General features: G+C 48.0%; 1 protein-coding gene across 11 annotated transcripts in view; it reads right to left on the minus strand.

The window, feature by feature from the left end:
- Positions 1-4,268: 4,268 nt before the first annotated feature.
- LOC118779983 (calmodulin-binding transcription activator 1-like) overlaps positions 4,269-24,339 on the minus strand; it is a 317,969-nt gene continuing 297,898 nt past the window's right edge. For 5 of the 11 annotated variants that reach the window (XM_036532360.1, XM_036532353.1, XM_036532358.1 and 2 more), the window contains 13 exons: positions 17,898-18,109; positions 16,544-16,740; positions 15,741-15,819; positions 14,353-14,695; positions 13,449-13,984; positions 12,519-12,697; positions 11,810-12,056; positions 10,822-10,893; positions 10,350-10,370; positions 9,976-10,175; positions 8,961-9,035; positions 8,151-8,181; positions 4,269-5,209 (listed from right to left, as the gene is read on the minus strand). In XM_036532360.1, the coding sequence (XP_036388253.1) occupies positions 5,177-5,209; positions 8,151-8,181; positions 8,961-9,035; positions 9,976-10,175; positions 10,350-10,370; positions 10,822-10,893; positions 11,810-12,056; positions 12,519-12,697; positions 13,449-13,984; positions 14,353-14,695; positions 15,741-15,819; positions 16,544-16,740; positions 17,898-18,109 (2,225 nt within the window). In that variant the 3' untranslated portion in view covers positions 4,269-5,176. Of the gene's footprint in view, positions 5,210-8,150; positions 8,182-8,960; positions 9,036-9,975; positions 10,176-10,349; positions 10,371-10,821; positions 10,894-11,809; positions 12,057-12,518; positions 12,698-13,448; positions 13,985-14,352; positions 14,696-15,740; positions 15,820-16,543; positions 16,741-17,897; positions 18,110-21,452; positions 21,552-24,339 lie in introns of all 11 variants that reach the window. The other 6 variants (XM_036532364.1, XM_036532356.1, XM_036532361.1 and 3 more) reach the window with 5 other exon arrangements.

Here is a 24,339-nt window from a genome sequence, read left to right on the forward strand (position 1 = left end):
ACGTGCAGTTAGGTCAGGGGTGTCATGTTATCACTGTCCATAAACTACTGAACGCCTGTCTTGCATTCTGGCAATTGCATAAGAGGAAGTCAACTATGTGTTTCAATTTTTTTGTCTGCATTAGATCTAAAGATCTCCACTTAAAACAGGAAAAATGTTTATTGCTCTGTGTCAATAAGTGGAAAGCCTTCTACAGTATTTTTATGCCTTGTTATCCCGACCTGTCTACCTTTTTGTGTTAGGGTGCAATACGATAAGAGGGAAGGTGGTCTTTCAGTTAGGGAGTGTTACTTTTCACTTTGCGTACAAAGTGCACTCACCAGTCATGGGCCCAGATGGGTTACATCAGGCTTCATGACGAATCAGTTGAGAGTGTGCAATGTATGCTAAGGTAAAAGCAACGTATTGTTCTACACGAGGAAAGAGTAATGTGAAAGGCCAAGATGTGCATGTTACCTGCTTGCATACCACACCAAGACTCCGCCAGCTTCACGTGCCTACAGATTAATTTAGCTGAATAGAAACAAATGGCTCTGTCTGTCCAAGCACCAAAAGACTTTTGTCTTTTTATGTCATGTGAACAACATGTCTCTAGAATTGTAATGTAGCTTTCAACAGCAGTCAACAGCCTTCCCCTATGAGAAAATTGAATACATTACAGTGGGAATAAGCGCATTTGGACATCAGGTGGCAAAACAGCTCAGTTTACTTTATTTTCTTAAAGGAGAGGTATCAAGTCAACTGTTCTGTGATTCAGAGAGGAACGCCCTCGCTCACTGTCTAGCCAGGGAATACTATATGTCAGAGGACGTCAGGCATTAATCTCTAACCTGGATTTCTCTAGGAATCCTGCTTCTGAGAGTCATACCTCTGTGTGTCCCACTCCACTGCCCCCTCCCCATTTTTGGCACCCTGAGTAAAAATACAAACGGGAGGCAAACCATTCCCTAAGCTCTTGGAACCATACGTGAATTTGCTATCTGTGAAATCCACGTGTGGCGGGACAGAGCGCTCTAGGTGTGCAAGTGTGAGTGTGTGATTGGCGCGATGCCTGCTGTCGCATTCCTGAAGGTACTGGCTCCGTTTGCATGTTGAAAGTCGGAAGAACACCACATGGACCAAAATGAATGGAAAATGAACAAACAAACGAAACACAAAAGAAACCCAGTTATGACTCAAAATTCATGCTGCCCCCAGAAACTTGGTCAAAGAATACTGACAATAGCTATATCATTCATTTTTTTAAGTTTAAGATTAAGTTCTTTGTTTGCCTTGCATTGAGAAGCCCTCTGTCTCCCTTGAGTTCTGCAACACATTAAACTGGTGTTCTCTGCTGCACAGAACAATACGTCTTTTAAGAGTCTATCTGACTACCAGTACTAGAAAAATAGGCATGCTTTGGGCACTGTTCAGACACCCAGTTATCTATGTTACCCATGCAAGCGAATAAGACCGTCTCCATCCCCACAACAGTGCAATGGCTGACATCCTCAACCAGTTTGTTGAATGCAAGACAATAATCACTGGAATAAGTACACAATCTTGTAATCCACATGGTTTCAGCAGGCAGTTCCAACAGGAAAATGAGGCCTCTTGTATATTGGCAAACACGTGGCAGTCTAGAATTCTGCAGAATTCCGTGTCATGTAGGACTTACATTAATAACTGGCTGGACAACTGACAGCCAATAGACTGATTAAAACCTTTAAGGGGTTGTTTAAAAGGGGGTTTGGAACTATTCAGGCGTCTTGTGTTCTGGTATGTTGGCAATTTTCAAACAATTCTGACATTTCTTGGTCTTCCTACACAGCCACACTTTTTAAAAGAAAAAAAAATCGCAATTGACCAGGTGTTGCTTCTTTTTTTTCCCCACTGAACAAATGACATGCTCCTGACATTGGCTTGGCTTTATGGTTAGGCACTTTCTACATAAACACTGAATAAAAGGTTTACATAGCAAGTCTCTGCAGTACAAACAAAACCAACAGACACAAAAGAATCAAATCCAGAAATTTTGCACATAACCTTCTGGGAAAACAGACAGACAGCAGTGCACAGAGGCTACAAAACAGATATCAAACTGAACTGACCAAAGGAAGGGCCTTTTCTGACATGCTTTCCCAGGACATAAAGTTCGGTCAAACATATGTGCTGTCACCGCTCACTCAACACAAACCTATTGCTCCATGACTCTCTATGGAAGTTTAGTACTCCCTTCAAAAAGTTCCTGCAACACTTAGTGACACCTTCTCGATGTGTCTTTAATAATCCAAAATAGGTTCGTACCACTTCTGAAACCTCCAATCATAGCAGACCAAAGCTCTTTGAACTCAAATAGTTAGAAAAGCTATTTGTATTACTTTTGTTTTGTTAATTCCTTTCTCACCTGCTATCCCTACTTTAGCTTATCCCTGCCCTGGTCCATTGAGACGCCACAGTTTTTGGCACCTTTGAACTTTGTGATGTCCCTTTACCACCGTTAGGAAATTCATGTTAATTTCCCCTGACCTCTAGACCCAGAAAATCAAGATCTTAAAGGTCTTACACCCAGGTCTAACAATCGATTAAGTGTTGCTTTCGCCTTTTGATATGGAATATTGTTTACTCAAACCTTGGACAGATAACACCCTCGGTCAGCTGAGAACTCCAGGCCACAGTAAGGTTCCGTAATCAGTCCCTATTCACGAACCTTCTGTCAGTAAAATCGGTGTTCTTTTCTGAGCCAAGAGCCAAGCCGCCCCACCCACGTCCCCTGAAGGGAAACGTCTCCCCTCGCAATCAACGTGCGAGATGGGCGCTCACCCCGGCTCACCCATCTGAACCCGCACATTTGCGGCACCTTTTTACGGGCCGGAGTTTCAGTGAACGAGGCTGCCATTTACAATGCCCGCAATCACAGCCACCAGGACACCGCGGTCTCCCCTTCACTTCTGCGCTCCTTTTTCCCCCTACAGATAAAAAGAAAGCTCTCCGCTTACATCTCACGTAAGGTTCCTCTTTGCATTCGTGTCTCTCGGTTTTCAACGGGCTTGTCGAGGTGTCACCGCGGAAATTTAGCCTGTCTGTTTTTTGGACACCGGTGACAAGATGAAAGACGCAAGAGACTCAAAAGTTTTTTTTTTTTCTCTGAAATATTTCTCCCTCTGCACTGTGTGGAGATCTTTCTGGGTTTCTTGGTTGGTAGTGGTGTGATTTTACTGTATTTAATGCTAGTATATTTCATCTTATGATTATCTGTTCTGCAAAGATTATAACTTAATTTTCTTGTTAAGCAATATAGCATTCACATTACTTGGCACCATTGGCAAAAAAGAGATTAAATTCTTGGTAGCCCAAAACAAAACAAAACAGAACAAAAATGTAAACGTAACCTTTTTTTGTCTTTGTTAAGATAATTTTGACTTTTTTCCTAACTCTAAAGATTTCTTTAACTGTTTTTTGCAATAAGGTCATGCTTTAGCAAAATGTTCTTTTAAAGAACATTTAAAATAAAATAATCTTATAAGTGAAATAGTTTGAATCATTTTACAGACCATAGCCACTAATGCTTTTTATATTTTTTTGTATCTTTGTTCATGTCTTAAATTTTCATGCACATAGCTCTTTTTTGTACCCGGTATTTACATTATATACAAACAATACAACCATACTTCTTGGGCATTCAAACAAAACTATACAAATATTCTGTTTTTGTCTCGTATCATGTTATCATCCCCTTTTCTATGAATAAAATAATATATATTTTTAAATACAATCCCCTTCAGATAAATGGTCTTCTCCACATACCTTCAACCATCTTTATATACAGAAACCGCTCAATAGTCAAAAATATGGATTTGTCTACCCCCTGCTTAGGGGCTAGCTTAGGGACCCTTCACAAAGTCTCTAAGAAGTCAAGGCAATGTATGTGATTTTCCCTTCAAAAGCCTTTTATAGCTTCTGAAGTAAATTTAAAACAGAACAACGATTAACTGTCAGAACCACACTCATTACAACACAAGAGAGGCAAGATACAAACGGGGAAAAATCCACAAAGACAGACAAACGAAATAAATGTGAAATAAGGCAAATTCATTGTCGTAACAATGGAATAAAGTAATGCTTCATACATTGATAAATTAAACACAAAATATGAGTTTGGGGAGAGGGGTGGAGTGGTGTGGTGGGCACATGTGTAACGCCACTATATACTAACATGAAAAAATAATCAGAGAACATAAACCTAATTTTTAAGCACGCAAGAGACAACTTTTGCCCAAAAACATGCATTTTTTTTTCCTGATTAAATTCAACAACACAGGACTCACAAAGGCAGGCTAGCGATAAAAGCGACATTAAGCAAAAGACTAATCAGAAAATTTAAAAACAATAATATAATGGTGCTTTAAAAAAGGGCAATCCACTTCCAAGGATTTGACCCCATCCTCATCCGTCCCTCGCCCAAAATAACAAAATAAGATTTTTTTTTTTTTTTTGGAAACCCCATCTATTTCCGTTACACCCTTTCTACATTCATGCATAGCCCCACCCCTTTTGATTGAATGGCAGGGTAGAGGGCAGCTTGACAGGAAATTAAGATTTATGATTATGATTTTGTCTGGTTGAATACGGGAGTGTGCGTGCAAATGGGTCAATGAGCAATGGCAACAATTTTTGGTTCATACTTTTTTTCTCAAATGGAATATGTAGTCACTAAAAAACAATCAAAATCAAATATAATCAGAACCAGGTCAATATTTTATGATTCCATATTTGCAACCCTTCTTCTTTTCTCTATCCTTCTTTCTTGATCCAAAGGATGACTCAGACTCCAGTCATGTTCTCTTTCCCCCCCCAATTCCTGTTATTCTTACTCCCAAAAAAATCCATGGAAAAGTGCAAAAAATGTCATGAAGATAATGTTACTTTTTCCCCTTTTTCCCCCATATAGTTTAATTTCTGCAGAACTTCCCACATTGCCCCCTCAGAGGAAGGAAAAAAAGCAATGCTGTTGCATTGGCAGAAGTAGAATCAGTTGGTGTATTGTCGTACTAATAATCGCAGTGTACTCCTTGAATTCCTTTTGTCGGATAGTTTTTTTTTTCGTCTTGTAAAATGTCTGGTACAAACAGAAAAAAGAAAAAGAAAAGAGTCTGAAGATTGATGTCACATCGTGAGGGGGCTCTTCGGAACGCTCTCATGTTCCCTGGCCCTTTTCAATTCTTTCACTCTGAAAGACAAAAAAAGAAAAGGACACTTGAGGCTATGCTGTAAGGACCATGGGGACGAGAACCAATCAGCAGTCAAACGACGTGCCCAAAAACTCTGACACAACCCCTTTCCATGTTACCAGCACATCTGAAGCATGAGCTCTGTTTAGGCCCCGCCTCTCATGCCTCAGACCAATTAGAAAACAGAGAGGGGACATTGGCCACAGGGGAGAACTGAAAGGTAGGACTGCCAGTGCCAAGTCTATATAACAAACCTTTGGCATCACTTGGAAAATGTTGCTCATCAGAGATATGTGAGCATTGAGTTGACATGCTGAATCACCCATACAAATATGACCACATACCTGAAGGATTCACCTATGAGTTGACTCATGAGGATTATGTCCTCATAGTGTAATTAAAGGACTGTAGTAGAATCACTCCTCAAGGTGCTACTAGCCACATTATTACCAAGCTTGAGAACAATTATGTGGTACAATGTTATAATGTACTGGAATCTGTGGACACTACAGAGCTATTGTTATGTATGTTGTTAACAGCAGGTATTACTTCAGACCTGCTGTGATGGACAAGCTATGTCTAAGTCTACATTACGACTGACAATGACAGTCCTTGGCATCCAGGGGGATACCTTTGCTGTCTTTCGACATAAACACAATTTGGTTCAGTGTATGACCTATTGTGAACTGCATTATATTGAAAGAGATGTGAAGTCTATTTATCTTTTTTGACTTAGGTTAAAGCTGGCTAGAATGTAGTTTACACATTTTTCAAAAATCATGACAGTGGAATTTTTACTTGATTGACTTGTTTTTACATTAGTCCTCAGTGCAATGACAAAAAGAGTATTACAAAACAATTAGTTCAGATCTATTGTTCCTGTTGGTTGGTTTCCATTTCATTTGTGAAAAAATTCACTGATATACTGATATATATGGGTAAATGGAATTCTGTATATTGTTTTAATATAATTGTACATTGACAAACATAAGTATTGTAACTGATCCATTCCACATCACTAAGAGCTAAGTTTAATGAACAAAGACAGAAATGTTTTCCATCTCTTTCAAGAAGTAGTTCTTGTTTTAAGCCAGCAACTAAACCCTGGTGTAACATAATAATCTATGAAACAAAGTTGATTCAAAAGCCAGTTTCTTCACTAGCTCATTCACCATCTAGCTAGTGAATATAGCAGTACCGCTTACATAATGTTAGAAAAGTTATAATTAGTGTCGTAACAAGCTAGTTATTACTTTGGTGGTTTAATGTGATCAGTAGAACTGGTTCATTCCGGTCTCTCTTCTTCCTTGATGTAGCTAATTAGAATTCAGACTGTTATGGATCCATTTTATAAAATTGATATGGCACTCAAACTCATCATGGTACATCATGAATATTAACAAGGCTAGGGCTTTATCATTTGAAGAAATTGAAGAAAAAGAGAAGAAAACATCCAATCGTGTTATATTTTTATTTTCTTATCGGTATTATTTCTTGAGGAATATCATTTTGAAATAATGTTGTATTATGAACCCCATTTCATGAAATTTGAATCTATCATCTCCCGCCTACTAGTTATCTAGAAATATTCCAGTGTTCTTCTAATAATATAATGCAGACATGCTTCATCTCCAATCTCAGTGCATTTGATGTGCCTTACCTCCCCTCACCAATGCAGTGGGATGACCATGGGCTGTACCCAGGCCTTCCCCGGGGCTTACTACCCCTGTGTGTAAGCTGACATCCTCTCACTACGCCACAGTGATGCCCACTTCCCTTGACAATGAGTGCCAGAGACATATGGTTCTGTCACTTATATCTGCCACCTCAAACCAAAATGTTGTTCATGTGTTAAACGGGCATAACATAGACCTGCTGGTTTCAATTTCCCTACTGGGCACTTGACAGGTAATGAAAAGGTTTAATTCACAGTCATCATTTCATGTGTGCATTTCATTGGACTGTAGCATTAGATAGTCAGGTTGAATATTTCTGCATGTCTTTTCCCTCTATGGAACAAGCTCAAGATATTTTCTAAGGGGTCAACATGTATTACATCATAATATGTAACCAACAGGAGGAAAAGGCTAAAGAGATGGTAGGCGGCCCTTGCTTTTGAAACACCAAATCTATCCCACTTCTAACACCATCAGAGTCTTCCTATCTGGGGCCATGTGATGTCGTCACAAGGTAGTGGTGAGCTGTGTTGGTGGCACAGTGAATGGAGGCAGTGACTCATTCTCAGTGGGGGAAGCAGACAGGGTGCTTTGGCAGGTAGACCCAACTGTCCCATTCCACCGAGTCAGGGGTTCCATGCCTCAGCGCACAAGCCTGCATGCCCTCCTGAAATCTGCGCAGCTTTGGAATAAACGTCTGCTCCCACGACAGCAGAAAAGGAGAGAACGATTCCCCCCTCTGCCCACCCAAGGCCAAACGAGAAACAAAATGAAGGGCACCTGGGTGGTTCTAGAGAACATCCCCACCCAGGAAGTGATGTCATTCTGAGCATGCCTACAAGTAAAGAAGCAAGGCCCCCTATTGGTCGGCAGTCATGCAGCAATCATCCAGCAATCCTCAGGTTTTCTAATGTGCATCTCCATGACAAGGACAGATAAATCAGTTGGAGAGAGAGAGAAGAGGAAACGGGAGGACAGTAGAGAAACAGTGAGAGGTGCTTGGTTAGTGTTGAGCTGTCACTGTCATTCGTGTGCTGCGGTTAGTGAACCTGCGCTTCCCTCTCTCAATCAGAGGCTTTCAGTCCATCTGTCGCTCCAGTCGGCAGCCGGCATGCAAGCAGGCATCAAGCAACAGTGACGGGGGGAGAAGGGATAAAGGAGAGAGAGGTATGGAGGGAGAGCAGGGGGTTCTAAGGAGGAAGAGAGAGAGGGAGGGAGAGAGAGAGAGAGAAGCTCAAAACCGAGTTGCTGAGGCTGCACTCACCCGCTTGAACAGTCTATGGTCCATCAAGGGGCTTCGCATTAACAGCAAAACAACACCAGACAGCTATTAGCACACACTGGGCACTGCCAGGGAGAGGGGGTCGGGAGAGGGGAGGGAGGGGAGCAAAATACAGTGGGGTGTCCCTGCAGCATTGTATTTACAAAGCCCTGCCACATTCAAACCCCTACCCACCCCACCCCCAAGCACAGTGAACCTGTCCAGTTGATTAATTGTCCGGGCTGCTGCTCAAAAGCAGCCAATTTGTATAGCGCTTGCTCCGCAGGAAGGCCCTGTTATATGTGGCGCCATATGGCAGGGCTGTGTAACTACAGAGCTGGTCAGTGTCAAAGGCTTGTGTGACAGTTTACCTGTGTGTGTGGAACTGGACAGAGAGCTTACACAGCTACCTGATACTGAGCTTAACCAGCCCTGTAAGCCTCACTCTAAAACTGAATATCCCCAGCAGCAGTGTATAGTCTCATTCGATGTGAATATGAGCCAAAGTTATACTATCTCTAAAAGGAATTCTGACTTCCTCCTTCATCAGTCTAATAGGTCTCAAGGTGAACAAGGAGCTTTTCTTGGTAAAAAAAAAGAGACAAAAAAATAAGGCTAGTGAAGAGCTACAAAAAAGAGTTTTGGCATGAAGGATCCTAATGCTTGCACAAGTATTCTCCTCCCTTTCCCCCAGCTTCTACATCTAAGTGTGAGTGTTTGTGTGACTGGGAGCATGTCTGTGTTAACTGTGAGCTTCAGTTTAGTTAGACAGTTCTGCCTCTAGCCAAAGGGGGGCGCTGTCACTGGGCTCACCTGTGGCGACAGCGGCGCAAGAACCTCATGATCTTGCGGGCGGCCTGATCCTGCTTCTTGGTGAGCAGACTGCTTCTGAAACAGATAATCAGCGAAGGTCAGACCAGTCAGGGTCAATGTAGTCAGTTCTTTACAAAGTGGCCTTTACTTAACTGTTGCTACCCATGGCTGGTATTACAACCCAAACCATTAATATATGGTATCCATGTCTTTGTGTTGTCAAGGTATATGTGCTTGAGCCTCTGCCTTTATCTTCAGCTGCATATGTAATACATTGTACATAAGAAAGGCTGTTTCATCAAGCTGTTGCTGATGTGGCTGATACCTTACCATGGATTCTTGAGGCCATAGTACGCAAACATTCATTTTGTAGTTATATTTGTGCTGCACAGGTGAGAACAAGCTTGTTAGGTTTCTGTACTGTTGCTGTACCTGCTTGGGTGTTGTAAGTTCACTGTTGGTGCTGGAGCTGCTATTTGCAGGAGGGTTTGTATGGGTAAAAGTAATCAAGCTGGGCATTGTTCACTTATTGTACTTATTGTACTGTGCTTATACAGTACAAGAGTGTAAGTGCTGGAGCAGCAGTGAGGGGTTTGTCTGGCATAGGACACTGTGAGCAAGCTGGGAACTGGTCTGTTATTGTACCTGTTTGTGTAGTACAAGTATATGAGTGTAAGTGCTTCAGCAGCAGAGATTACAGCAGGGATACCCCGGTCTGTGTGGCAAAGGAAGTAGTTAAAAAAAGGTCCCAGCAAAGATCCCCTAGGATCAAAACTCTGTCTGTGTTAAAACCAACAGGGAGCTATAGAGTAGTAGACTCTGTTTCTTTATGTTATGTTTCAGTCCTGCACCTCCCACTGATTGCAGGATATGTGTGTGATTATTTACTGCACAGCAAAGGAAACAGTAGCTGAGCTGGGTACTGGTCTGCCGCTGTGCCTGCTTGTGCGGCAGTGTGGTGTCAGAGCGTGAGTCAGTGAGAGAGTGCTGGCGTTGCTGCCTGCAGTGAGGGTACCTGAGTTTGTGCTGCACCAGGGCGGCTGCAGCAGCGCGGCGGTGGGGCCTCAGCCTGCCGCACTCCTTGTAGCTGCGGTAGTATTGCTGGATCAGCACGGCCGCCCGCCGGCTCTGCTGGAACTTCTTCTGCTCGTGGTAGCTGCGGAATTTACTCTGGATAAGGATGGCGGCCTGCGTCATCTTCTTATAAAGTGCATACTGCCGGATGGGGGGAAAGGGAGGGGACAGGGAGAGCAGGGCGTCAGATGGGGGCGGGCAGAGCACAAGTCACCTCATGATTTCAGACTCACGTCAGGACCAAGCTGCTTGGGCAGCGAATCCGGCATGCAACACCACTACGGACTACAGGACATAAGAAGGACACCATGTTACCTTCAAGGCTATCCATGTTAGCTTGTAAAGGAAAGAGAGAAGAGGTCAGGTGGTGAGGGATGATGCACACCCTGTTAGGGGGGAGGGAGGTGGGGGTGGAGTGTCGCCCAGGGTCTGGCTTGCTAGGAGTATAGGCTTGTCATTTGTGTAGGTAGACTTTCCTGTAGATCATAATCTGAGTCTGTCTGTTCTTCACCAGAAGCTTCTAATAAAACCCTTCCTTGGCAAGAACAGCAGTCATAACTCACATCCTCATCAAGTGACCTGCCTGTCCCATCCTTCTACAGCTGGCTTATTACAGACAGTCACACAGGTCCCTGCCTATACTATCCTGCATCATTTTTCTTCTCTTTATGCTGGGACTGCTTGGTATGTAGAAGCCCCTCTAGTGATTTCAGAACGCCTACAGTATTTCTCATGAGGATAGCCCCGGGGATGGCCAATCCAGAAGGTGCTACTGTATCCTGCCTACCTGTTTGTACTTCCTGTAGCAGCGCTGGATGACGGCGGCTGCTACTTCCTGTTGCTCCCGGAGCGGGCGGCCCTGCGGGGGGGAGGAGAGGCGGAGAGGTGAGTTGGAGCGGAGGACTCCGTTCGGCTGGAGCTGCCGGCGGAGGTGATGCGATCGCCTCGCGAGTCTAACAGGCCGGCCGGCCGGCCGGCCGCTTCACCGCCTGGAAGCGAAGAGAGGTGAGACAGGATCCCGTCCCGGGGCCGGAAGGGAGGGGGACGGGCGGACGGGGGCGGGGGTGGCGAGCGCGACGTCAGCGTGCCCTCCCGCTCGGGTTGGCCTCGGCGAACCGGGCGGAACAGATGCCTCTGAGCGGCAGCGAACAGTTTGAAGTGTGGAGACTCATTAAAGCCAGCCGCAGGGGAGCGGGGGGAGGGAGGGAGGGCGAGAGGGAGAGAGCGGTCTCGGGACAAGCAGCAAGGCAGCCGTTTCAGAGAGGGAGCGAGAGAGCGGCGGAGAAGGCAGAGCGGTCGTTCGTCACAGCCAGGCCATGCTCTGCTCAAGCTACTTCCCCATGCTAGAGCCACTGGAACCAGACTGGAAACTGTGTGTTTGTGTATCTGTGCACAGCATGTTGTATGTGTGTGTGTGTGCGTGTGTGAGTGTGTAGGAATATCATTGGATCACCTCCTTTTGCTAAAGACCTCACTGCGATCCAACACAGTGCAGTGCATTGTGAGCGTGCACACTAATCCACCACAGGCTTGGCCAGGGCCAAGGCTTTATTTCCTCTTGATCCAAGTACTCTGTACCCAGTGGAACTAAGCCCCAGCCATTTACAAATGGACAAAAACCAACTGTATCAAACCAGACTGACTACCAGTGTGTAACCCAGACAATAATAATGCAATCCTGTAGTTTAGACTCAGAATACCCACACAGGATAAGGATGGCCGGTGCCAGGCTTCACATACACCGTGTGCTTGCACCTCAGACCCCCCGGCTGTACCTGGTACTTGCGGAAGGCGGTCTGCACTAGCCGGGCGGCCTCGTACAGCTCTCTCTGCTCCGGGTCCGAGAGGGTCAGCTGGGCCAGCTCCCGCTCCACCTTGCTGTTGGAGGCGTTGAGGAAGTCGCTCCAGTTGGCCGGGGAGGGCAGGCCCGGCTTGCTGTCCAGGGGCCCCTCGTGCAGCGGGGAGCCGGCCGGGCTGAGGCTGGGGTTGGAGGAGGGCGTCAGGGGCTCGCTGTACAGGGACCTGCCCAGGGAGGACGGGGTGATCAGGAGCTCCTCAAAAGCACTACTCAGGTGAGAACACCCAGTACAAGTCTCAGCCTCACTGAGCTAGTCTTTATTGTTATATTGAAAATGGGGTTATTCTTTCAGTTTGGAATGTTTGTAATTTCACAACATTTCTGGCAGATGCATTCTGTGAAATACCAATTGATGGATGCGCAACTCATTACGTGACAGCCCTTTGGCAGAGTTTGACTGGAGTTATTGTCTTCAGCAAGCAGGGAGGGAGTGGTACTGTCAGATTTGGCATTTCAATCTGGATAGACTGCTGTTTTTTTGAAAAACTCAAAGTGTGTGCTTTGGCAAATGTGCCTCAGTGCAAAAGACTAAAGGGCCAGGCAGCTACAGGAGTCCTCACTTGGTGTACACATCTTTAAGTTCATCACTGTCAATCATTCAGTCCTGCAGAGCCCGGGCTGCTCACCGTAAGTGTATGAGGCTGGGCAAGTGCTCCACATCTCCCAGGTAACTGGCCAGCCAGCTCATGGTGTTGGTGACCCCTGTACTGTCCAGGGGAGCTGTCTCCGTGGCGACAAAGTTCTCCCGCTTGATGCGCTCAGGCGTGGCCTCGATGATGTGCTCCGCCAGGGTCATCATGTTCACCTGAGAGACAGACCGCAAACACACAAAGCTCAGCCAATAGGCACGCAGCGCAGAGTTTTGCTCCTCCCCCCCCATCCCCCTCCATGTGCTGTGACAGTGACGAATGGCGCAGGAGTCTGGCAGGAGCTCTACCTCGGCCGTTCGAACGGATCAATGGGCGAGTTTATTATGAGGTGGTGGAGGTCCTGGGAGAGAGTGGGGGTTGTGGAGGTTCTGACGGGGGTTGGAGGGGGGGGGGGGGGGGGGGGTGCGCACCAGAGACATAAAACAGGCTAACGCTTGCTGTGTTTACACATCAGAGCCATCCACACTCGGGCCTCTGACAGAGTGCGGGAGCCATGCCAGTTCCCCACTCTCCAGCTAACAGACATTCAAATCCTGATTGTTTTTTTAGTTAGTTTGAATTCCCTATTAAAAGCTGCGTTAATCACTCAAGGCCCTCTTGAGCAGGAGCTTGATTGAGAGAGGGAGTTATACAAACAAAACATTAAGGTTGTTAATGGGCTTGCTACTGCGGGTGTGCTTGAATACTACAGGCCAGGGTGGAGGAACTGAGAGTGCTTATTGGTTTGTATGATGGTGAGTGTGGAGCCCTACCCAACAGCAGGTTCTTGTGGCCGATTCCCTTCCCATCATTCCTAATACTAGACATTTGGCAAACTCATTAAAATAGCCACTCTTAAACTGATTTTGGCTGAATCTGAACTGAAATCTGAATGGTGACAGGACTTTGGTGTGGAAGAGCGCCCACCTGTAGGTCGTCCATGTGCGTCAGGCAGTCCTGGTTCTCCAGGTCCTCCCGGTAGGCCAGCAGCTCCGTGTCGGCCATCTCCCGCTCGGACACCATGAGCATGCCGAGCGTCTCCCGCTGACGCAGCCGGCTGGCCAGCTTCTCCTTGCCCGTGCCGCCGCTCCCGCCCCCTCCGGCCCCCTTCCTACCCGAGCTTCCCGCCGAGTACAGCTCCCTGGTGCTCCAGCCGGCTGCCCCGCCTCCGCCGCCGCCTACCGAGCCGCGGAGCACCCCCAGCTTAGCCTGAGACGCGCCCTCGGCCCCGGACCCCTCCTCCAGCCCCCTGTCCGCGCCGAGGCTCTCTGACAGCGGGGTCTTGGGGCTGCCGGCCAGCTTATGCAGCTGCTGCTGCTCCAGGGTGAGGGGGACGGACATGGCCTTGTCGGGTCGCGCCTGGAAGACCTCGGGGTTGGGCTTGTGTTTCTTGGCGAGGGGGAGGTCCCTCTGGCACTCGCTGCTGTAGTAGCTGGAGGGCTCTGACCTGGGTCTTCTCAAGTCTGCGCAGGCACGGGAAAACAGACGTGCATTGTTAAACTGCCGTGGTGCTCAGCTAAAGCAGCGCGTGAGATGGGGGCTCATTTATTTTATTACATAACTGTTACTGGACTTCATCTATGGCACAGACTTTGGGAAAATTTCCACTTTCAGCAGAAACTCATAACCCGTGAAACACAGACACAAAATAGAGTTGCAGAGTCTTAGAAAAGGAGTGTCTGTCATCACTGAAAGACTGTGTTACACGTTTTATACGTTAGATCAATTCAAACATCAGAGGGGAACACTACTGGATCATAACTGGCAGACATTTCAGCCAAAGGTTCAGCCAAACCCTCCAGCCCACAGTCCTTGCAGACCTGGCTCTTACCTGGGTTGACATTTGTGGTGGAAGGGGTGGTGCTCGTGGAACCCCCTTTCTGCCCGCTGGGCGCTGCCGCCCCGTCGCTGCCCCATGTGACCATCCAGCTGTCGGAGGCGGGGGCGTCGGGCGCGGGGGAGAAGGACATGCGAGGGGTGGGGGGCAGCGAGGTGGGGGTCTGCTGGTCCTCCCTCTGCAGCTGCTCCAGACACTCGGCCAGCTTGGTGTGGCCGCGGGAGCGGGCGATGGCCAGGGGCAGGCGGCCCAGGGAGTCCGGGATGGCCAGCGCCCGCCGGTCCCACTTGTACAGAACCAGCGCCGCTTCCATGTGGCCCAGAGCGCACGCCCACATCTGGAGAGAGACAGGGGGAGGAACAGACAGGACAAGGGTGAAGAGCACGGCATACATACCCATAGCCTGCACTCAGGTACACTTTATTTCACGCTCATTGTGACATAACTATATATAACAATAGCTATTTAAACTAATTGGGGTTAGGGTTGTACAGATGCAATAGCTATCTAAAACAAATTGTTGTACAGACCCACAGCCTGCACTCCTATACGCTTTGACTTATTGTGCAGTAGCTGTTAACCTATTGTACAGTCTCATAATTTTTTATACACCTCATTCATTCCATCCTTACACCATTCCATGTATGTGTCCTGCACTACTCTTGTTTGTTGTTCCACTGCTGTTGGGTGTTATTTGTTGTTGTCACCTTGTAAATCATTGTGTGAACGCACTAAGAGAGACACTGGAACCGGAGTCAAATTCCTAGAATGTGTAAAACCATACTTGGCCGATAAAGACTGATTCTGATTCTGGTTCTGATCTGGGACAAGAGGGCAACGCAGAGGCAGGTTTAGCCAGGCGAACAGTCAAAGTGACCCGCGCTGCCTTTAAACAATGGCAGCACAACATTCCTGCAGAATTAAATTCTAAAAAAAGCTTATCACAAGTGCCTCCTTATGAGCTGCCGTCAGTGTTTACCTCATGCAGCCTTCTTTGAAAACGGCAAAGGGGTGGGTATATCACAAAATAAAACCCAGGGAAAGCATATGATTGGTTGCACCAAACATGTATTAATCAGCCTGGTAAGAAACAGTGTCGTGCGCTTGGAAGATATAATTAAGCACTTTTCCTGTGGTTCATTCTCAAATACTTCTCTTCTGCCACTCTTCTGTGTGAAATACTTACAATGAGAAACACAGATAGACGAAAATAACAAATTCAAGCAAACATTGTGGGACGTTTTTCTGGTTGACCCGGTCTCAGGTACACCGAATATGGAGCATTAAGAAGGAGCTGTGAGATTACAGGTGCGGGTCAATTCTCTGTATGGGGCTTGTTTTGACAACACTGTGTGCATGTCCTGCGGCTCCCCCCAGCTTACCAGGGGGGTGCAGGAGAAGTGGTCCACGTTGAGAGGGTCCACCTCCAGCTCCAGGTCAATGCTGTCTGCGTGCTTGGTGCTGTGCAGGTGGAGAGAGGACTGAGTGAGACACGTACAGGCGAACAGACAACACACCCTTTCCCGTCATGCCACGCCAACGCCCCTGGGTACTAGTGGAGTGCAGCGCTGCATGAATGAACATCAGGGCTGCAGAGGTCATAAAGGCCTGGGGGGGGGCTGCTATATTTCTGGTGTCTGTGTTCCTAATGCACTGCTATATTCCTGATGTTTATCCGTCTAGAGCACTGCTACAATGATGGTGTTTGTGTTCCTATTGCACTGATATATTCCTGAACTTTATGTGTCTTGTGCACTGCTACAATGATGGTGTTTGTGCTCCTAATGCACTGCGACATTCATAGGATTTGTGTGTAGAGCGCTGCAATATTCATGGTATTTGTGTGCATAGAGGATAACTATATTTATGGTGCATGACTGTAAGGCAGACAGCTACGTTCTTAGTATTTGTATATGCTGAGTGCTCCTATGATCCCAGCACTTGTGTGTGCAGGGTAATGCTGCATGATTGATATTGGCGCATACAGTGCTCTCATATGTCCTTACCTAGTGCTCGCAGGAAGAATACTGCTGCGCTCCCAGTGTGTGTCTGTATAGCACTGTAATACCTAGTGTTCTGTGCCCAGTGTAACTGGTGTCTGTATACAGTGTGGTTATATCCTCGGTACATACACTGTAATGTACTCTATGTTTGTGTTTATGGTAAAAGGACTCCGCCCGCTTACCGCCACTTGATGAGGGTCTGGATGAGGGTGGCGTAGCCCTGCGCGGCGGCCAGGTGGAGCAGCGTCATGCCGCGGAAGGTCTTGGAGTGGATGAGGTGCTTGGACTTGGCCCAGCAGGCGCGGTTCATCATCTTCTCGCACACCACCACCACGCGGCTCTCGAAAGAGCTGCCGGCCTGGCCCTGCCCGGCCGCAAACTGGGGCAGAGGGAGAGGAAGGGAGAGACAGTGCGTGCCGTCAGGCAGGTCACATGATGTTAGTCCCTCCATCGCCCCGTGGCAGTGAGAATTATTTATGTTTCATGGTTTTTCACATCATATGATTGTATGGTGTTATTTGTGCTGATTCACGTCATATGATGGTATAGTGAACACATTTTTATAGATTATACCATTAACCATGTAGCACTTTGATGTTTCACAAGTTATATGATGACATGGCGAACATATCTGCAATGACTAAATGATTAGCCCTAATAAAAATTATACACCATGTATCACTTTAAAGGTGCTCAGACTACAACCCTGAAAATTATCAGTACATCACTTTAGAAACAACATGACATTTACTGATTTTTGAAATTTATTTTAAATTTTCCTGGAGAAGAGGGAACATACATGAAAACTAAACCCAGCAAAACAATGCGCAGTTTAACTTCTTGTGCACAAAACAAGGAGATGGCTGTTGGTGGCTCAGGGCTGGTTGATTTAATACACGGTATGTTCACCTAAACCTTTTCCACTGGGTAAAGTTGTCGAAGAATCAATCCTCAGCATATATTTAAACAGTCCCATTCCACCTTGTAATTAGTCCTGCTAGGATTTGCTCCATCCATTCAAATGTCAATAAACATCAATTTTACAATGACCACTCCGACAGAGTAAAAAAATGAATTCCAGTCCATAAAAAATAAATATATCTAGAGAGGCCAATGTGAAATTGTTTAATATTGAAGTCTTCTTTTTTATTCTCTCTGTGCTTTTTCTCCTTCTATCACCCTCAAATTGGAAAATTGTACGACACTAACGTTAAGCTCGCTTCTCCACAACACCCTTGTTGGTGCAGATAAATCCAGTCCTCTGATATGCAGCTAATGGTTACTTCTTTAGGGGAGGCGCTCACACAGTGAGTGAGTGAGAACCGTCGTAAGGACTGCTGGAAAAAAATTAATAAGTAGATAAAAAACAAACCTTGACCACCATTCTTAGGATGTGGTGCGTTTAATCATTTTTATTTTTATATTCAAAATCAGCCCCTGCTTATGGTACAGTCAGTGGCATTAAAAAACCCTGACAGAGGTCTCCCCCATGTATGGCTTCTGTATAGCAACTCAAAGGGAGCTGTGCAATGTTACCTGTGACTGGGTGGTGTTGCCTCCATTTCCTCCTCCCCCGCCTCCTCCTGCAGCCCCGCCCCCTCCTCCTCCTGCTCCGCCCCCTCCTCCTCCTCCTGCTCCACCAGCTCCTCCTCCTCCTCCGCTGCCCTGCTGGTGGTGGCCGGCCATCTCCGCCATCCTGCGCTCCATCTGCTCCAGCCGCTCCAGGATGGACATTCTGAACTGGTTATCTGTGACGCAGGGAGGGGACACACACACACACATGCACACGCACTTAGGATCCCTGCTATAAAAGCGAAACACTGATACCCTGCCCCGCCCTTTCCACCGCTTATTCGCGGGGTGTGCCGCCGCCCCGGCCCTCTAACCCCAACCGGCCAATCAGCTGACCACCGTCTGATGCCGGGTCGTGCCAGGTTACCTGTGTGTTTCTACCCACATGCAGCATTGGATTCTGGAACCTAGCACACCAGACGCTGCTACAAGAAAGGCCCCGCGTGTCGGCCAGAATGATAAAGGCTGTATTCAATGAGCGGCATGCAGTATTCATGGGGCGGCTCCGCGCAGTCTTTGTTCGCTGCTCTGGTCAGCGCGCGCTCGCTCTGAAGATACAGCTGCAGAGGCTGGAGGGGTTGCCTGAGGTCACAGCAGACAGGGAGAGGCACGCTGGTGCCCTCTCTGGGCTGCCGTTATTGATCTGCTGAAGGCAGCCGGGGCAGGACTGTGCAGCAAACGGCACGGAGGCCCCGCAGTCCTGCTGTGCGCATAATTACACATACGAAAGCGGCGCTGACTGATATATCTGCGGCGCCTTCCCGTATTTGTCAGACGCAGAGCAGCTGAGCGGGGCAGGACGGGGAGACCGGGGGTATTGCGGCAGAGTGGCCTGCCTGCGTCGGAACTCCTCCATGAGGTGCTGCAAGGCCGTTTCTGTGGCAACCTGCTGCCGAGTGGTAACCAAGCGACAGGAGCATGTGTGTGTGTGTGTGTGTGCGTGCCTGCATGTGTGTGTGTGAGCGTGAGGCTCGTGGGAATGCCAGCTCGCTGGCGCCCGGGAAGCGGCCGACGTAAAGGCGTGAGAGAGAGACAGAGAGACAAAGAGCGCAGGGGGGAAAAATGAGAGAGGGAGAGGCGACCGAGACGGCCGCGATGCTCAGCCGTCCGCAATCACGCTCCTCTCCTCCACGTGAGCGCTTTTTACTACGCTCCCCGTTCACATCAATCATGCACGCCGCCTGTCCTCCCTGTCGCAACACCCTCTCCCTCTCAGGCGCGCTCCCTCTGCCGACAAACACGGGCTTGGGGCGCTGCGTTTGGTGGAAGAGCACAAGGTCGTCTGCGAAGGGGTCACCCGTCCTTCTAAACTTCAGCAATGTATATGTGGCCAACCAAAAAGCCTTCCATTGAGACACCAGCACACCAGAGAGCACGCCGAGTACGAGAGCAGAAATATTACACAGCATTACAGATTTACAGTATATGGTCTGTGTGACATGCTTCTTTGTTGAGATGTGCCACAGAATGCCTCTATAGATAAATATACAAGAAACTGACATGGGGGCTTGGGTGAGTCTGACAATATCCTCCAAATGAACAACAGACTTAACACCTATGATTAACAGCCATCAGTCATGTGCATTCTACATACAATGTACACTGAAGTCTTAAGAGCCAGGGATCACACAGTTCATTGCTTATACTGATCAAAATCATGCAACAAACATCAATATGCACCCCTTTACAAAATCAAGCCCTTGTAAGAATGAAATCGTGCTATGGGGAGGGGAGCACTATGTAATTTCAGTGATGGAAGACACACAGCTCTTCAGCAGCCTCTTCTACACTGCAAGCCAATGGGAAGAGAAGAGCTTTGGGGACATCAAGCCCCGGTGGCACGTCCATCTCTCACGCTGCCAGCGAAGCCACCGCTGTCCTCACGAAGCCCGCCGCGACATTGTTCCGTAGACTCACCCAAGACTCATCTGACAGACAAAAGAATCGCCGGGTGACAGATTTCATTACTCTTAAGCGATATGATCCGTCTTCCCCGTGTCGGCTCTGAGGACGGACTCTCACTGAGGTGAAAAGCTGTTGAGCCGGTGGGTGGGGGGTGTTGGGGGGGGGGGTGCTGGCGGGTCACGACACCGTGTCCCTTCTAGGTGCACGCAGTCAGGCGCGCGCGCGCGGGAGAGCTTGGGGAGAGACGGGCGGCAGGCGGGGTAGCAGTCAGCTTCAGCGGCTCTGACATGTCTTTGTTCAGACAGTGCTGCAGTGTGCTGCAGTGCAGATGATGTCATCTCCACCTGCTGCCTCTCGCTCGGCCTGCTCTGAATGCGGCGCACGTACGCTGCGGGGGGGGGGGGGGTGTAGTGGGGGGGGGGGTGCTGGGGGGGGTGGAGGAAGAGGGGGGAGGGAGAGGGGAGCACACGACCAAACAGCAACTACAACAACACTGTGACGACACTGCCGCCCTCCCCCCTCCCGCTAGTCCCTCGACAGTATGTAACAAGCAAACGCGACAGCCGACACAGTCACAGCCAGCCACGCGAAGTACTTATGAAAGCTTGACAGAAAAGTCAATATGCAGATAAGTAGAAGAGAATGTCTGCAAAAACACACAAATCCGACCAAGCGCAAATCCCCTCGACTGCTTTTTAAGTCTTCGTCCACAGCCTCCGGTCAGAGCGCAGTCCCGGAAAAGGGCAAGCGGCGGTGAGGTGTGGATTGCAGGATGTGGCGTCAGAGCGACGCTTCAAACCAACTGTAATCTCCGTTGGTTACGTTCAGACAGCAGCGCTCAAGCTCCCCGCAAAAAGAGGGGCTTTCCGGTTCACAATCCCTAGCGACACCCGGCTCCAGATACCGAATTTGGTGCCGACAATTCTGAAACCGCCGCGGTCACCTGACACTCTGCCTGCGGTCCAGGTCACCCTGACCGCACGGCCACCTGCTAGACAGGAGGCGCTGGCCTGGCCTCTCTACCACAAACGCCCCCCCTTGGGCTGGATCGGTTTGCAGGGTCTGCATCGGTTACTCATTTTATCCGAGTGTTGCATCAGTCTGCAGTCTGGGACAGCCTACGCGACCTGGTTGAGTTTCTAGCTTATTTTGGTGGAGATTCATTGATGGCAAAAAAAAGCAGGGGCTCTGGGTACTTTCTGCTCCCAACATCTGATCCAGGATCATCTTATTCTAATCCTGATCCTAACTCCCTGCCACATGATCTGAGGGTAGCTGGAACTGATCCAGAGCCAGTGCTTGAGGGATAGTGTCTATCTAGACTACTAGCAGTCGGCATGTAGGCGAGACTGGCTGCCGACTCTAAAACAAGCTCTGACGGTGCACGTGGAAAATGTTACCAGCGGGTCCAGGCACTCTGTTGACTCTCAGCCTTCCGGATCAGTGTGGGTAAGAGGAGGTGGGGAGCTACCAGACACCCCAAAAACCCCTATGAGGAGAACACAGACTGTCCGCCTTGGCTGACCCTGGACCACACAGGAATCACACTACTTTGTTTTGAAATTACCAATATAAATAAATAAATAAATAACACAAAACCCTGTCACTTCTCACCTGGCACTTTTGTCCTGTACCTGTCCCCTCGCTCTGGCACTGCGTGTTTGTGACAGCCTGGACAGCTGCTGTTGTCCTTAAGCAGATCCTGGACGCTGTCTTGGAAGAGCCTTTCGTTGAGTTTACAGTGGTGTGCCAACAGTAAAGATTTGCCCCGCCCCCCCCCCCCTTTAGTCAGCTCTGCGGCGGATGTGTGTCATTCATATACAGGGGGTAAAAGAAGCCAGAGGAATGCGAAACTCAGCAAAACATAATGAGGCTGGGCCAACCTCCCTCCTCCATCCGACCTCTGTCGTTAAGGACATGTCCCTGTGCTCCCTGTTGCTTCATACGTATAAATATGTACCAGCCATTCCCTTTCAACATTGAGTTCCAGACAGAGGGATCCATATTCTGCCAGCAACCGTCCAATACTGACATCACATTAGGTGTTTGAAAGGCAAGCCTTTCGGGGCAAGGCTTACTTCATAAAAGCCGTCAAAGTGAGCAGGGGAGGAGACTACTCTGAGATAACTGAGCCAGGATCAGTTTTGATCCCAGCACAGAGGGCATCAGCATGACTATGCAGCACTAGAATGGAAATGGGGCTGGGGGGAGGTGTGTGTGTGCGGGGGGTGTCCATGTAATCAGACAGACGTCACTGTGTAAGAAGACAGCGGAGTGACTGACACCCTGATTGTGGCAGAATGGGGCCTGCCACAGCCCGGGCGTATATGGGGATTGACAAGGGCCAGTATTAGCGGGGCTGCCGCTTGGCTGCGGTTCGAGCTCTCACAGCTGGGAAGAGCATCTGCCCACTGCCCCGCATCCCGCCCCTGCAGGAACACAGGTGCCGGCCCGTCACGACCCTGCCACGTCCTTGTGGCCGGGTCTGTTGCTCGGCGAGTCACTCATCAGTGTCGCCACAAATAACACCGCCGTCACCGGCTGCCGGAGCTCTGACGCGGGAGCTTGTCTTGTGGAATGAACGTGACTGTGGACATGTTGGGTAAGGATGCCGACTGACCAGTTGAGAAGGGCCTGGCTAATCTATTTATTTTGTTGTCAATGTTGTCCCTAACGGGAAGGTGGAGCTCCTCTGAAACTTTGTCTGTCTACCTCACATTTGTATTTAGGCCCAGGGGTCTGCCGAGGTGTCTTACTGCGCTGTGAATGCATCTCATAGCCTTTGAATAAGCCGAGCCTTGGCACGCAGCCACGGTATCTGTTACTGAGGCCTGGGTGTTACTTGATTACAGCCCAGAGACAGGCTGCTAATGAGGCCCTGTCCACCTTTTTCGAAAAGATGTCCCCGGAAGCAAGACTTTCAGACACACAGAGCAGACTATTGTGACAGACTGCAACAATTTTTGCATTTTTTCAGGCCTTTTCAAATCCCAGCTGTGTCAGAGTGAATGTGTCAATATCATCACATCCATGATTTAGTTCTGCTCATGAGGAATGGTTCACACCAATCAGATCCATTCCTCAGTCGGAACGGTTTGCATACTGTGCGGTTGCTCCCGCAGCTGGTGGCTGAACAAACCCACCCATTCCAGCACATCCTAATGTAGTGCAGAATGAACCTCCTCAGTCTGGTCTAAAGGAATGACCCTGGACACTGGAGACAGGACACATAGCATCTTCTTGCAGGTCAAATACATATAAGTTAAAAAACCTCAATTGGACCTGTCCAGCCCACTGAATCAGAACTGGGATGAATGCTGGTCGCAACGGATTGTCCCTCTACCATTTCAGTGTGCAACATGCCAAGTAATGGATGCTGATATGTATAAATGTTGATCTTTACAGACAGACAAATATGTAGGCCAGGCACCATAAAGCCTGCCAAGCTGGGATCAAGTGGACAGTGGTGGTTTATATGTCAGCCCTAAATTCACACAGACACCATGGTTGCTGTGTTTCACTGTATAATTTCACAGTGATTTATGGAAATACGACTGAGTGAAAAAAAGCTGTCATAATACTGTGTTCCGGTACGTTCTGGAGTGAACTCAAACATTAATTTACACAAATGTCCCTATAATCCCAGCAAGCTTTGTAAGCCCCACCCTGGTACTCCAGATGAAGCCTTTAATGCAATTCTGGGGGATTCAACAGGAAATCTCATAATTCCATAGGAGGGGCCTTGTGCACTTTTGCAACAAGCTGATTAAATTGACCCAGTTAGTTGTTTTGTAATGATGAAAAATGAGGAGAGCGGGGAGAGGCGCGGGCTGCGCTGAACCGGCAGATTAACACCCCAGGAAGTCATCAGTCAGAGGTGTTCTGGAGCAGGGGCTTGTGGGATACCAGTCCATCTGTCTTTGACCCACAATCAATCAGCGAATTTTTTTAACAACCATGGCACCACCCTCCCAACACCACAGCAGGGGGTGAGAAACCAAGCGCAGTGAATCAGTTCAGCTGCAGCAACAAAACTGTATCATCTGTGAAATGCGCACATACTGTAGTCAACTAGTTAAGAGTGAAGCCGCTTGGCTGGGAATGAGCTCTTGTAATCCTTCATTAACACTGAAGTACACTCAGGCTGAATCTGCCAGGCTTCACGGCATCACTGGTCAAACGAACTCTTAGACACTGGTTTCGTGAATGTTACTTTTGTTAGTTTTCGTTCACTTTAAACAGATACTTTTTATTTGATGCCAACTGTATTTTGTGCGAGGTTGAAATTTGACCAGTTTTCTCTGTCTCTCGGGGTATTTCTAACCAGTTTTACATAGTTTTGTAAAGTACAGTTGTCCAATATTTTCTTTCATACACAGGTGACAAATCAACTGATCCACTGTTCCACTTTTGTAGAGGATGGCTGTGCTAGGATGGTGAAGAACGACAGCTCAGGTAGTAACTAGGTAGGGTCTAAGAGATGGCTAACAAGCCAGAACGT

The sequence above is a fragment of the Megalops cyprinoides genome, chromosome 6, assembly GCF_013368585.1.
Source record: "Megalops cyprinoides isolate fMegCyp1 chromosome 6, fMegCyp1.pri, whole genome shotgun sequence".
Lineage (NCBI taxonomy): Eukaryota > Metazoa > Chordata > Actinopteri > Elopiformes > Megalopidae > Megalops > Megalops cyprinoides.